The 12,283-nt window shown below is 36.3% G+C and overlaps 1 protein-coding gene across 1 annotated transcript in view; it reads right to left on the reverse strand.

Moving 5' to 3' along the window:
* Nucleotides 1-967: 967 nt before the first annotated feature.
* The window catches only part of BTBD8 (BTB domain containing 8), a 31,119-nt gene continuing 19,803 nt past the window's right edge, over nucleotides 968-12,283 (reverse strand). The window contains exons 12-18 of the mRNA XM_063165726.1: nucleotides 11,827-11,956; nucleotides 9,239-9,300; nucleotides 7,913-8,540; nucleotides 7,513-7,603; nucleotides 6,804-6,943; nucleotides 3,421-5,733; nucleotides 968-2,076 (exon numbers count right to left, since the gene is read on the reverse strand). Of these exons, the coding sequence (XP_063021796.1) occupies nucleotides 1,607-2,076; nucleotides 3,421-5,733; nucleotides 6,804-6,943; nucleotides 7,513-7,603; nucleotides 7,913-8,540; nucleotides 9,239-9,300; nucleotides 11,827-11,956 (3,834 nt within the window). The 3' untranslated portion in view covers nucleotides 968-1,606. The remainder of the gene's footprint in view (nucleotides 2,077-3,420; nucleotides 5,734-6,803; nucleotides 6,944-7,512; nucleotides 7,604-7,912; nucleotides 8,541-9,238; nucleotides 9,301-11,826; nucleotides 11,957-12,283) is intronic.

Consider the following 12,283-nt stretch of genomic DNA (forward strand, 5'->3'; position numbering starts at 1 on the left):
AAGATCTTTATTCTGTCAAATCCAAAGTCATAACTTCTTGAATCATACACTAGGACAAGTTCATATTTCTGCAGAACTGAGTTTCTGACTATGAACAAAAAGAAATGAAGTTTGTCAAGTTAAGGTGCACTGCTGGAATTGTGCAAAAGCTTGCAGATCTGAAGTGTTATCAGTGGTTACAGTCAGCTTAAGTTTAGTACTTCTACAGTTTCAACCAGAATAGAATGTTAGTTAGCCTTTTACTCCTGTATGGCACTCACTCCTGAAGGCACTTCTGTTAATGACTAAGAGGAGGTAGAATACTTCCTTTTGAGATTTTAAGTTGTGTGAAAAACAAGCGCTACTGTTTCCATAATGCAGATATCTTAAGGGGGTCCAACCTCTGCAGGGAACAAAGCCCTGTATGTTTCAGGAGTTCTGACTAGAGAAGAATTACAAGAAGTTTCTCACTCCTTCCTCCTCTGTCAATCAGAAAAGACAATAATCAGTCCTATCCACACCCAAAGAGCCAAAAGCAGCAAAATTATCTGTATATCCTATTTCACTCTGAATCAAAAGAAAGGTTATTGTGACATTTAGTCTCAATTTATAAAAGCTACACTAGAGATAATAACGAAGATGCAATAATCCTATTACCACTCCCGAAAATGTGGCATCTATGAAAACACACAAAACCAAATTCCTGAGAATCTTGCTATACTTCAGCATGAGAACATGGAAGTGTAATTAATTAATGCCTGAAGGTAATTCTAGTTAGCATCAGACTTCAGATGTAACACTGACCACAACTTCAGATTCAGAGGTACTTTGGGAAACATCAGACATGCTGTTTCTTAGAGCAGGAGCAACATTCTACCAACTCCTTTGAATTCATGCACTATGCCATTTAAAATATTTACTTAAATATGTGCATTTTCATGAAAGAAACAGTGGTCTTCGTACAGCACAGACCCTGTGAAGTCTTAGATTTGAAGAAAAGGCAATTAAAAAAATTTATTGGAAACTTCTAAACAAAACAAACCAAAATACAAAAAATCAAATCTGGAAGAAACAGATGAAACAAGCTACTCATATTAAAAAGGTCCAAGGCAGATTCAGATTGAAACATTTTCTTTGAATATGTTTTTCTGTCATTTAAAGTAGTGTTGGCACACATCACCTTTTGACACAACCATTCTGAATCTTTATTGTTGTAAAATGAAGTCACCATATTGGAGGGGAGAAGGAGAGGAATAGGTCTACTATAGTGCATTCGTCTTTAAATTTTTGATCAATGAGAACATTAAATGTCAAAAAAGAAGATAAAAGGGAGGGCAGAAACCCAGACTTTTCCTTCATGTTATCTAGTTTTTCTAATAATTCTAGAAAATACATGCTCAAGTTCATTTTTAGAAAAGACATACATTTAAGTCTTGAAAAATTATTGTACTTGTGATTAAATCTAGATGATAAGTTAACATATTTACCTCATTTTATCAGAAAGATTGCCTCAGTATCAAGAATTGCTCGTTCTTGACTGATGCAGTATTTCATTAAGGTATGGAAACAACTCATCAAAAATAGATTTGGGGAATGGGTTGGAGTTCAGTTGCAAAGAGCTGAAACCTTAATGATGGGTTTCCAGTTCAAGAATTGTCCATTCCCCTTGAGGGGACGAGCAGTCTTCAGATGAAAAGCTCGCCACTGTAATGCTTGTTGAGGAGTCGTCAAGTGGAGACATGAGCTCAGTCCACCTGCTGAATGTGTCAGCCTGGGAGGTACCCTGAGGATTGGAACCATCTCGTGCCAGAAACAGTGTCTGATTGATAAGACATTGTGCTAAGTTAAGGTCTTCAGGAACAGAGTTTTTGAAATCTATATGCGAGTTATGCTCAGATAGCAATTGCCTGAGTAGAGTCCAGTCCTGTTCTGCAAATGGTTGATCTTCAAGATCCATCTCTAGATCTGCTGTTTCTGAATCCATCCTCTGCTCAATTGCTTCTCCAACATCCATCTCATATATTGGAGAAAGGGTTTTTGAAGGCCGATGTTCATACATGCAGGTTTGTGCCATTGTGTCATAATCATCTATGTCTCCTGAAATAATTCACAATACTGTACAATGTAAAAATTGTAGATGATCCTCCCCTCAGGGCTGTGTAGAGCAAAATTTAATTGATTCAGGAAGGACAATCCAATCAGGTTAAAAAAGGGGGGATGGAGGGTTATACAAAATTGACAAAATTTGAGGCATTTATTACCTATATAAAAACAAAGTATGATTTATAAATTAAGTTAAAGCAGCAATCACCACTGGTAATTAACAATAACCTCCATAATTAAGTTTCTGATACAGAAAATGACAATGTAAATATACACTTAATGCACATGAAATTTCTCATTTACTACATAAATTAAATTTAGACCAGGAGGTGCATAGAGGGAATTAATAGAGAATGATTACTGAATGGTGACTTAAGCTATGTCAGCTTAGTAGAGAATTAAAACCAAAATTGTTTATCCACAGGCTTATTTCTACTCTGCACATGCAAGGGCAGCTGCAGGCAAGGGCAAGCAAACTTAAAAAAAAATAGTACAACTTTTAATGTCTTCTTGTTCTGTGGTCTGGCTGAACATAGACCATCGTCAGTGTTTCATTACTCTTGAATACACAATAGTTGTAATCAACACTATTGCATATTTTTGATGGGATAAACAGACTGAATTATTGATATAAAGAAGACAAAACACAAAACTAGACAGTTATTCATCTAGCTACATGAAACAAGTTAGAACTTTTTTTGTATATAAGCATGAGTTCTAAGTATAATCTCTCTTTAGGAAATAAGCTTTTACTGGTAAAATTTAGAATTTTAGACATCTCATAAGCTCTAAAGCAGAGTTCAAACCTACTCCCACTGGTGTATATGGCAAATATTCAGTTATATTCAGTGGGAGAATGATCCAAATTTGTATATAATATATAAATAAATAAATTACAACAATAATGCATATAGCTGTTCAGGTAAACAGTTCAGTGCGCTTTAGTTAAGGTTATTACTTTAGTTATTGCACATCCCATTCAGACATACTATATGTTGTCAAGCAGACAAAACAAATACTAAGATTCCATCAAAAGCTGATGCTGTCAATGTTAGATTGGATCAAAAATAACTGAAGTACAGACAACTGCATCCAATCTTTCTTTTAGCATTACAGGAAATCTCTTTTCTTGTAGTCAAGTTTCTCATTGAACAGCAGGGTATTGACGGATATTTCAAACAGACAAGCATTCTCTACCCAAGTTAAACACTTAAAAATATTTAAATACTGTTTCAGCCAAAATTACTTCAGTTCAGGATTCAATCCCAGACAAATTGCCAAAGCTTTCCCTATTAATTTGGTTTTGAATGACTGAATGTTTCTATTTCTGTACATTACCTGGAAGTAAATCAGTATTATCGCATTCAGTAGTTGCTGGTTGACTGTCTCTCACTTGACTTTCCTGAGTCAGCACCTGATTCTTACTGGCTTCTACAGGTTTTGCAGAGCTGCTCTTTTGCACATCAGAATTAGTTTCTCTCTGCTGAAGATCTAGATGACATGGTCTTTCTTGAGACTTTGCATCATTGTCTAAGTACTTATTGCACTGGTGAAATTCAGTAGCCATGTCATTCTTGATATTTACTTGCTGGTTTTCTCCTGGATGTGGACTACCTGCTGAAGGTACTTTCTCTGAGCAGTTTTGTTCAGTCATTGAAGCACCTTGATTCTCCTTCCCTGGGATTTCAGCACCCTGAAGATGCAGGACAGAACTTCCACTTTTATCCGATCTATTGTCTCTGTCCTTTTGCTGTTTGCCATCCAGGAATCCCTCTTCGGTTTCCAATGAGTATCTTGAATGAATAAAATGGTGCTCTTGAGAAACACTGTCAAATACTTCTGAAGGAGTAAGAGACTCTATTGAGTGCTGACGTGAAGTGTGAGTTTCCGCTTTATCGTCGGCTCCCAATTCTTCACATTCATCTACTGAAAGTAAAACAGATCGTTTGAAATTTTTAGTTTTAGAAAACTCCTGACTTGCAGTATCATTTTCTGTTGCATCCTCAAAAGCTAAATTATCAATTCCTTGGAACTGTTGAGTAGGAACATTTGATGGAGGAAAGCTTTCCGCAACGTTCTCTGCTTCAGATCTGTCATCTTCTGTTTCATCGGCAGAAGAAGAAACTTGGTCTGCTTCCTGAGTAAACTGAGCATTTCCAAAAGTAGAACTTTTGCTTTCTCTGGTTGTGGTCCGTGAACTGTCTTGATGGGACCAAATTTTTCTTGGTATTTCATCATCACTTGTTGAATTAACACGAAAGAGATCAGAACCCTCTTTTTTCATTTTCACTTCTATTCTTAGGCTGCTATCATAAATTTTTAATTCCTCAGGTGTACTTGTGTCACTGCTGCTTCTTCCAAGAAAATCATGACATAGCATAGTGCTGCACTTAGAAATCCCTCTTTCATTGGATCCCTCATCGTCCTGAGAGCCTCCAGCATCATAATCTTCTGATCTAGGTTTTATATCATCAGAGGATGTGGTTGCACTGCCACTGTCTGATTCAGGGCTCTCTTTTGGATCTACAGCACCAGTACTCCAATGGTCCACAAAGGGAATTTCTGCATTTTCATGGTTTTCTGGCATTTCCATAGGCTCTATAAGCTCTGTGTAATTAGGTGAATATTTTTCTGTTATTTGTTCTGTGGAACATTCTGAAGCATCGTCTAAATCTGCTGTAACTGATTTATATTCAGTCAAGGCTGATGTATCACACAGTTCATCAACTGTAAGAAATCCTTCCACATGGATCTGAGAAGATGATATCTCATCCTCTTTATTGGTTACTTGGGAAAAGCTTGACAAAGCACTTTCACCATAGTTATGACCTGTTTCAGAGTTTATTTTATCACTCTGTTCATTACAGACTTTTGAATCTTTCACCAGTTCTCCTAAAACAATAGCCTTTTGATTGGTTTCCCTGGAAAAGTCTGAATATCCATCAGTGGAAGACTGTGCATGACAGTGAAATTCAGCTGTATTGTCATCTTTCTCTGGATCTTCAGTCTTTCTAATTCCAGTCTGACTGCCACAGATTTGTCTAGTTTCCATGTCATTGTGTTTTGAAACATTCAGTTTATAAACAGTTTCTTCTGCAATTTGAGGAGAAGATTCGGATTGTATTTTGTATTGCACAGTTTCAGAAGAATCTGGTAACTTTTGTTTATTGGATTGACAGGACTCCAGCAATTTATTGTCACTGCTACTTTCTGTGGCAGATTTTAAAGATTCATTTGCAGAATAACATTCATCATTGTCATGAAGTTGACCTGCCACAGCATCAGCCGTGTTTTTCTCAAGTTTCTGTCCTGAACCTCTGTGCTCAGAAGTGTGCATATTCTTCTGGACAACAGGAGAATCACTCCTTGAGTGCTTTTGGGCAGAGGACTGAGATTTTAATACAGCTGATTTCTGTTTCGGGTCTTTACTATTCGTATTCTCAGCATTCTTTGATGGAGCCAGAGTCTTAGGTGTTATTTTTGAAGTGGCTTTTGTTACAGATGTTTGTGATTGTTTAATACTCTTCTTCTTAGCTGAAGGATGCTTTTCTGGGAGTGTTGTCTGAACCAGGTTTTGTAACACATTTTTTTCTTCATTATGTTTTGGAGACATTCCTGATTTCAGTGAATTTGGTGACTCCCCCTGAGGTCCTAACAAACAGTAAAAAAGACTATAAAGGTTGTATGTGCCAGTCACAGTATATTCACCAATTTTATGTTAATGTTTGTTTATGTTAAGAAACAAGTTACTCAACTTTTAATGTAACTAAGGGTTTTAAAGCTTGTTATAGACTTAAGATTTGAATTAACAAATAATAGACAAAAAATACTGTCTTGGCACCTTTAAAGCAGTTCATAGAATATACATACAGGAATCACTTCAGCCTGTAACTAAAGCAGCCATCCCTAAAGTAGAAAGCAGCAGCTCTCTAATAATGCATACAAACACTACACAGCAGCTTAGCACAGGAAGTAATGAGTACTGTATTCAATTTATATTGTAGAGGAAATGAACAGAGGCAGAAAATAATTACATTAGTTATAATGGGATTAGAACACCAGAGTTAATGTCCCTGCTCAGTCAGAAAATACTGCAAGATCTTTAATGACTACAAATTGACAGAACCTGTGTCTTCTACATCACAGTGCATTTAAGATAATAAAACTTGAATATTTGAGCTCCATCCTTAACACCTTGTATCCTTCTAAACCAGTGTTTCCTCTCTGTGTTCTATAGTGGCATTTCCTACCCCTGCTATCAGTAGCTGTTGAAATTGAGTATTTGTTTGGGGCCAGTATCAGCCCCAAACAAATAGCGCTATTGACAGGGGGAGACAGGAAAACACCTAATTAGGGAGGCATAAAGCAGTCTGCAGCCCAGATCTTTGAGGCTTATTACAGATGCACAACCTACAGAATTTCTGTTGAGCTCAGTCATGGTTCCAAATGCAGAAGTGCAGGGGATCAGCAAATGGAAGCCTCTGCAATGCAGATTAAACAAGCAGAAGAAAACACCAACTGGCAATGAAGAGCGTCTTTTAAGTATTTTGAAGTTGACACATTAATTTGCATTTTACAGTTTAGGATTGTCACCAAAGTGAAATATGGAAAAAACCCAGAATTCTCCAGAAGATTTTTCCAAAGACTTGCGCAAAAACCAAACAAACCTCAAAGCTTTGCATAATAGTGGCAGATCACTGAACTGCTGTGTGAAACTTTACCTTGGTTCTTGGGAGAATTGGTAGGTGTGTTTTGAGTCTTCTGCTGTGCTGCAGAACTCATACTCGCATTCCCTTTTTTCTTCGGTACAGCTTGTACATTTTGATCATTACACCCTTTTCCTGTTGGTTTTTTTGTCAGACTGCAAAAAAATCATTACATCCATTATTTCCAGGCTTAGATCTAGCACGGTTTAAGTATATTTAAACAAGAAATATACGTGTTTCAATGTGCACACATATATAAACATTGAAAATGCAACCTAAAAAGTAAACTTTTTGAAATAAAAACTAAATATATATCTATATTGTCAGTTTATATACAAACATGTATATATAATGACCCATTTCACAATGTTATTTCAGCTGTCTCCTATCCAGTTCAATTTAAACTATTCCAGAAATGGTAAGTTTACAACACCTTGTGTAGTCATTAAGTGTTCCAGTATGCAGAATTCTGCATGACCTATAACAATTTAAAAATTATTAACATGCAACAGTCCAACACAAAAGCCAAACCAGTTTTATCTTTACAGCAATGTTGCCAATAGCTAACTCAAATAATTTTGCAAATAACATCCTACACACAACCATTCTCAGAATAAAAAGAACATCTAATGGTAAGCTTAATAGTTCACCTGAAACCTTTCTTCCCAAACTTATACACATCTATGCACACATCTGTGTAGCAGCATATTGCTTTGTAACATACCTGCTTGTTGTGGCATTAGCCTCAAGCTCAGTCTTTTTTTTTTTGGTGGTGACTCCATTTGATACCTTCACAGATACCTTTGTTTTCACTACTGTAGAGTAAATTTAAAGTTAATTACAGAGGCAATGCACTGCACATAAGTACCAAAAAAAATCTAATATATGAAGATCTGTTATTGAGAAGACCATATATGCATATATGCTAAAATTGTAAAATGTTTACTGTTTTAGGTGGCTACTAATTGACCAAAAAGTCAGTTTATACTCATTTACAGGGTAAGAATGTAACTCTTAGCAATTTATAGTAGATTGTCTTAGAGCTTCCCTGGCTGGTTTTCAGTGTATGACCAGCCTGAGACCAATCAGAAGAGGACTTTAAAGAAAGAATTATAAAAAATTACCAGTCTGTTTTTTCCCTTCCTCTGTTGATTTATCCTCTTTGGATTCCTCTGTCTGTTCACCCACATTCTGGATATCCATGTTTGAATTTGCCGACTTGCTGGAAGCTGCTGCCACAGTCACCAAGGAGGGAGATTCCTTCCCTGTGGTTTTTTTCAATGGCTTTGTTTTGTTCTGCATGCTTGAGGTTACTGTCAGCACTTTAGGTCTGGCACCTGCAACTTTTCCTTCATGGTTCCTTAGTCCTTTGCTGCTTCCTGAATTTTTTTGTCCACTTGCAGATGATGTCTTTTCTATATCTTGCTTGGTAAGCATGCTTTCAGCCTTCACATTTCCATTATTTTCTATTTTTGTCTTTATAACAGCTCTAGCCTTTGGCAAAGCAGCTTTTTCCCCAGGTTTGGAATCCTTAGTAATCTTGGAAACTAATTTTTTGCCATCTTTCCCCTTTACATCCTCATGCTTTGAAGTCTTATTAACAGTGTTTCTATTGGTGGATGCATGTCCAGATGCTCCTAATCCATCAGATTTCATTTTATCCTGATTAGTGGAAGAATCTCCCCAGCAACCTTTCTTGCCGTGTTGTGCCCGGGAAGTATTCCTTATGCCAACAGATGTACTTTTATTTAGCTAGGAAAAAAAATGGCATCAGAAAAAAAACCAAACAAAACATACTTGTAATGTATGATTTTACAGGATGATTTTAACCATTACCAAACAGTGTATCCACACAGAAATGTCAATATTGATTCTCTCAGGTAAAGAAGAACTCAAACATGGAGAATTAAGTGCATGAAAGGGAATCTTTGTGATACCAGTGTCATTGCAATGTATGCAAGACTGTCAAATCATGTGAAACCCATACTGGTTTTTTACAAATTAATAGTGTAGTTTTGAGTGTGAGTTTCAATAGAAGAGTTGTTGAGGGGACTAATAAAAATTTTTCAGAGCAGGGAGTGTAACAGGCTCAGTGGTGTGGTGGCTTGTGATAATAGCAGAGATTCATTAGCTCAGTAGCAAAACATTTGCTCTGGGAAACAGACGAGTTTCATTATGTAGCAAGAGAGGAATGTGAGGTTCTGAACACAAATTCCTGCCTTTTATTTGGGCTTATCTGTTTGAAAATGTCGCAGAACACAGTCTAAGTCCTAAGATGTTTCCAGTAGTCATTACTGATTCTGCAGAAACAGTTTACAAGAAAATACAGATTTTTCAAAACATAGTTCCATTAAACAATATGGAAAATAAGTATCAATTTAAACAAATAATGAAAATGGTTTAGTTTGCAATTATCTGAATGTTTTAAATGTTTGGATATAAATGTTTACCTGAGAACTGGTGAATACAGGTTTTTTGCCAAGTCTTCGGTCATCACCCTTGTCAAATGCAGCTGTAAAAGGAATAAGCAGTTTCTTCACTGTTTGGCAGGAAAGGAGGGGGACAGAAATCAAGCCAGCCTACTCAGTTAACATCATGTGAAAGCAGAAAGCACTTCTTTGGGTCCTGATTTACTCTGGAAAGGCTAATTTTGGTGACATGGCAAATGTTAAGTGGAAATACATGGCTTTATGTTTAGAACAAAAAATGTGGGATCTACAATGACATCACATGGCCATAAGCAAGTTACTTAACTCTTCTGTTTCCCATGTCCATAGTCAGACTTTTGTTTATTCAAGCTCAATTCATTTATAGCTAGCGGTGCACTGAGACCTTTAAAAGTGTACAAAATTTACAAAAAGATATTTCAAATTTAGAGTACTAACAGCTTTTAAGTGTGTTGTTAATTATAAGGTATTTATTTATACTATATAAAGAAAAGATTAATTACATTGAAGTAAATTATATTAGTTTTCAAAATTGGCAAAGCCAATATACCTAAATGTACACAGTAAGGTCATAGTGCCTCTTTAGACAGCATGCAGAGTAATGTCATGAGAATTATCCCTGTGATTGTCATGTGGAGTTTTCAGGCAGTGAATGCCTTTTTTTCCATCTGATATACTATGGGAGGAAAGCAGTTTTCAACAAAGCTTTTGAATCAATTGCACTTGTAGAACACAAAAGGGATATTTATAGACACTGTACAGACCCAGAATCGATAGGTTTCATTTATGTCTGTATTCATATTTCAACTGGAAAAAAGGTTTTGCAAAAAATATATTAAAAAATGTAGGCATTCAGTGCCTCATGTTCTGAGGTACTATACATGGAAACATTTTTTTAATGTATAATACAAAAATTCTGCTGAATTCTTGCTAAAGATACTAAAAATAATTTTTATGTAAGTCTCTAAAAATCACACAAAAGGTATGCTGAAAATGGCACCCCAGGGATCTAATCCTTTTTCTAGCAATGACTCTGCATATTAATACATACCAATGTATTAAGACAAAATCCTTATAAACTTGTCTTTAAGAAAACACAAGACAGGCTGTAAATGAAAAAACCACAATATCATCTCTCTTACTTTGGCATTTTCCCTCCTCTATTTTAGCCTTCTAAAGCTATATAGGCTAAATTTCTAGGAGCAAAGCCACCATCAGAAATCTTTAAGATGAAAGTTGATCTAAGTTGCATGCATTTCACCTGAAGATTAAAATTTGTCTAGCAATATTGTACGATTGCTTGCCTGTAACTAAAACCAGATAATTAATGCAAACATTTCAGCCTTTTTATATATAAAACATATACAACTTTAGTCACAATTTAACCTAAAAGAAAACAAAACAATTTTTGGCAATATGGAGTTTGGAAAATTAAGACACACCTTGATTTTAAATATTTCTTTCTATTGAAAGCACTAATGTAAAGTAGCCAAAGCATCGTTCACAATAGGGACACAAGCATCTTAAAATTAAACCACCCCAAATGAGAACAACCCACCCTTTTTTCTAAAGGCAACTCCTCTGCTTCTGAAGGATTTTATAATCAAGAAGCAATCCTATCCCTGTTCTACAGAGTAGTATGAGATATTAGTTGACTACATTCCTAAATCATGCTTAGAAAGACTGTCACTGCATCTTTCAGCATGTAATTGTAGAATAAAATTTGCATCTACCTCTAGGTATATAATTATGAAATTGCTACTAATGTCTTTAAGGATATAAAAAGGTTCACATCTCCTTTGAATCAAAAGTGATTCAAAGGAGATGATTTGAATTTAGAGCAGTATTTAACATTCTTTTCTTTTACAACACTGTACCGTCAAAGCTAATATTAAACCAGAACCTGAACTCCTTCATCAGTTCCACATCCTCAGAATACTCGTGTACTTCAAAACAAAGGAGCATTCAGAACAAAAACTCCCTTTTGCTGGAAGTGCTGTCTGTTCAAATGTTGAGAGCACACCATGCAGCTCCTTGGGGGCTCTCTGCAGCAGCACACACCAGATCACAATGCCAGCCAGCCGAGCAGCCCAGCTCTCTGCATTTGCTCCCCGTGCAGGACGAGCATTATGCAAGAGACGAGCAATATTTATACATCATGGAGAAAGCGATAAAGGACAGAAACAGAGTGCAGGGAATGGATAATCTGCTTTGGGCAAATTTAATTCATCCACAGCTCTTATCTCCTTAAAAATGAGGCAGATCAGGTTTTTAATCCTACTGCAGTGTTTTCAGTAATTTAGAGTAGCTGTAAATAAGAATAGAATGCATCTACATGATGGTGGAGGGATTCTATCATATATACTCCTAACAAGAAAAGCAGGGAGGACTCTTCACAGAAAATGACCTACTGATTCCCATGTTTGAAACTACCTAAGCATGCCATCATGCTTCTATTCTAAAACACCACTTCAAAACACAAAGCAGCACAAATTTTGCTTCAATTTGTATCAGGCTCCACAATTCCATCTGCATTGTATCCGCTGAACAGATTGCTAAAAAATTCTAATGCCATTTGATGCCAGACATACCTGCTTGTATTTTCTGTTGATGGTCTGGCCTCATCAGCTTCCAGCCTTCTGTGTGACGAACAGCATAAAAAGACTGAACCAGGAAGACCCAGAGCTTATCACGCAGCGCCTGGATCTTGCACGTAAAACCCTGTGTTCAAGTAACAAATCAGCAGCTGGCGAGGGGCATATTGTCATAGCAACCAGTCATTATTCCTTTCAGAATCTACTTACTCCCTAAGCTAGATCAATGATGTCATCACTTATATTTTATAACAGTCTGCTAGATGGAGATGCTGTTTTTGAAGGTTTATTGCCCACCACAGTGATTTTTTCTATAGTTTAAAACCTACAAATTACAGCACTAGTAAACACGACATTGCTCTCATTGCTCTTTTTTTCCTTTTCTTTTTTTTTAAATGAACCCCATAATAGCTCTTCACTGTCAGCTGTGTCACAACAAGGTCAAATACTCCAG

Source organism: Melospiza melodia, chromosome 11 (genome assembly GCF_035770615.1).
Source record: "Melospiza melodia melodia isolate bMelMel2 chromosome 11, bMelMel2.pri, whole genome shotgun sequence".
Taxonomy (NCBI): domain Eukaryota; kingdom Metazoa; phylum Chordata; class Aves; order Passeriformes; family Passerellidae; genus Melospiza; species Melospiza melodia.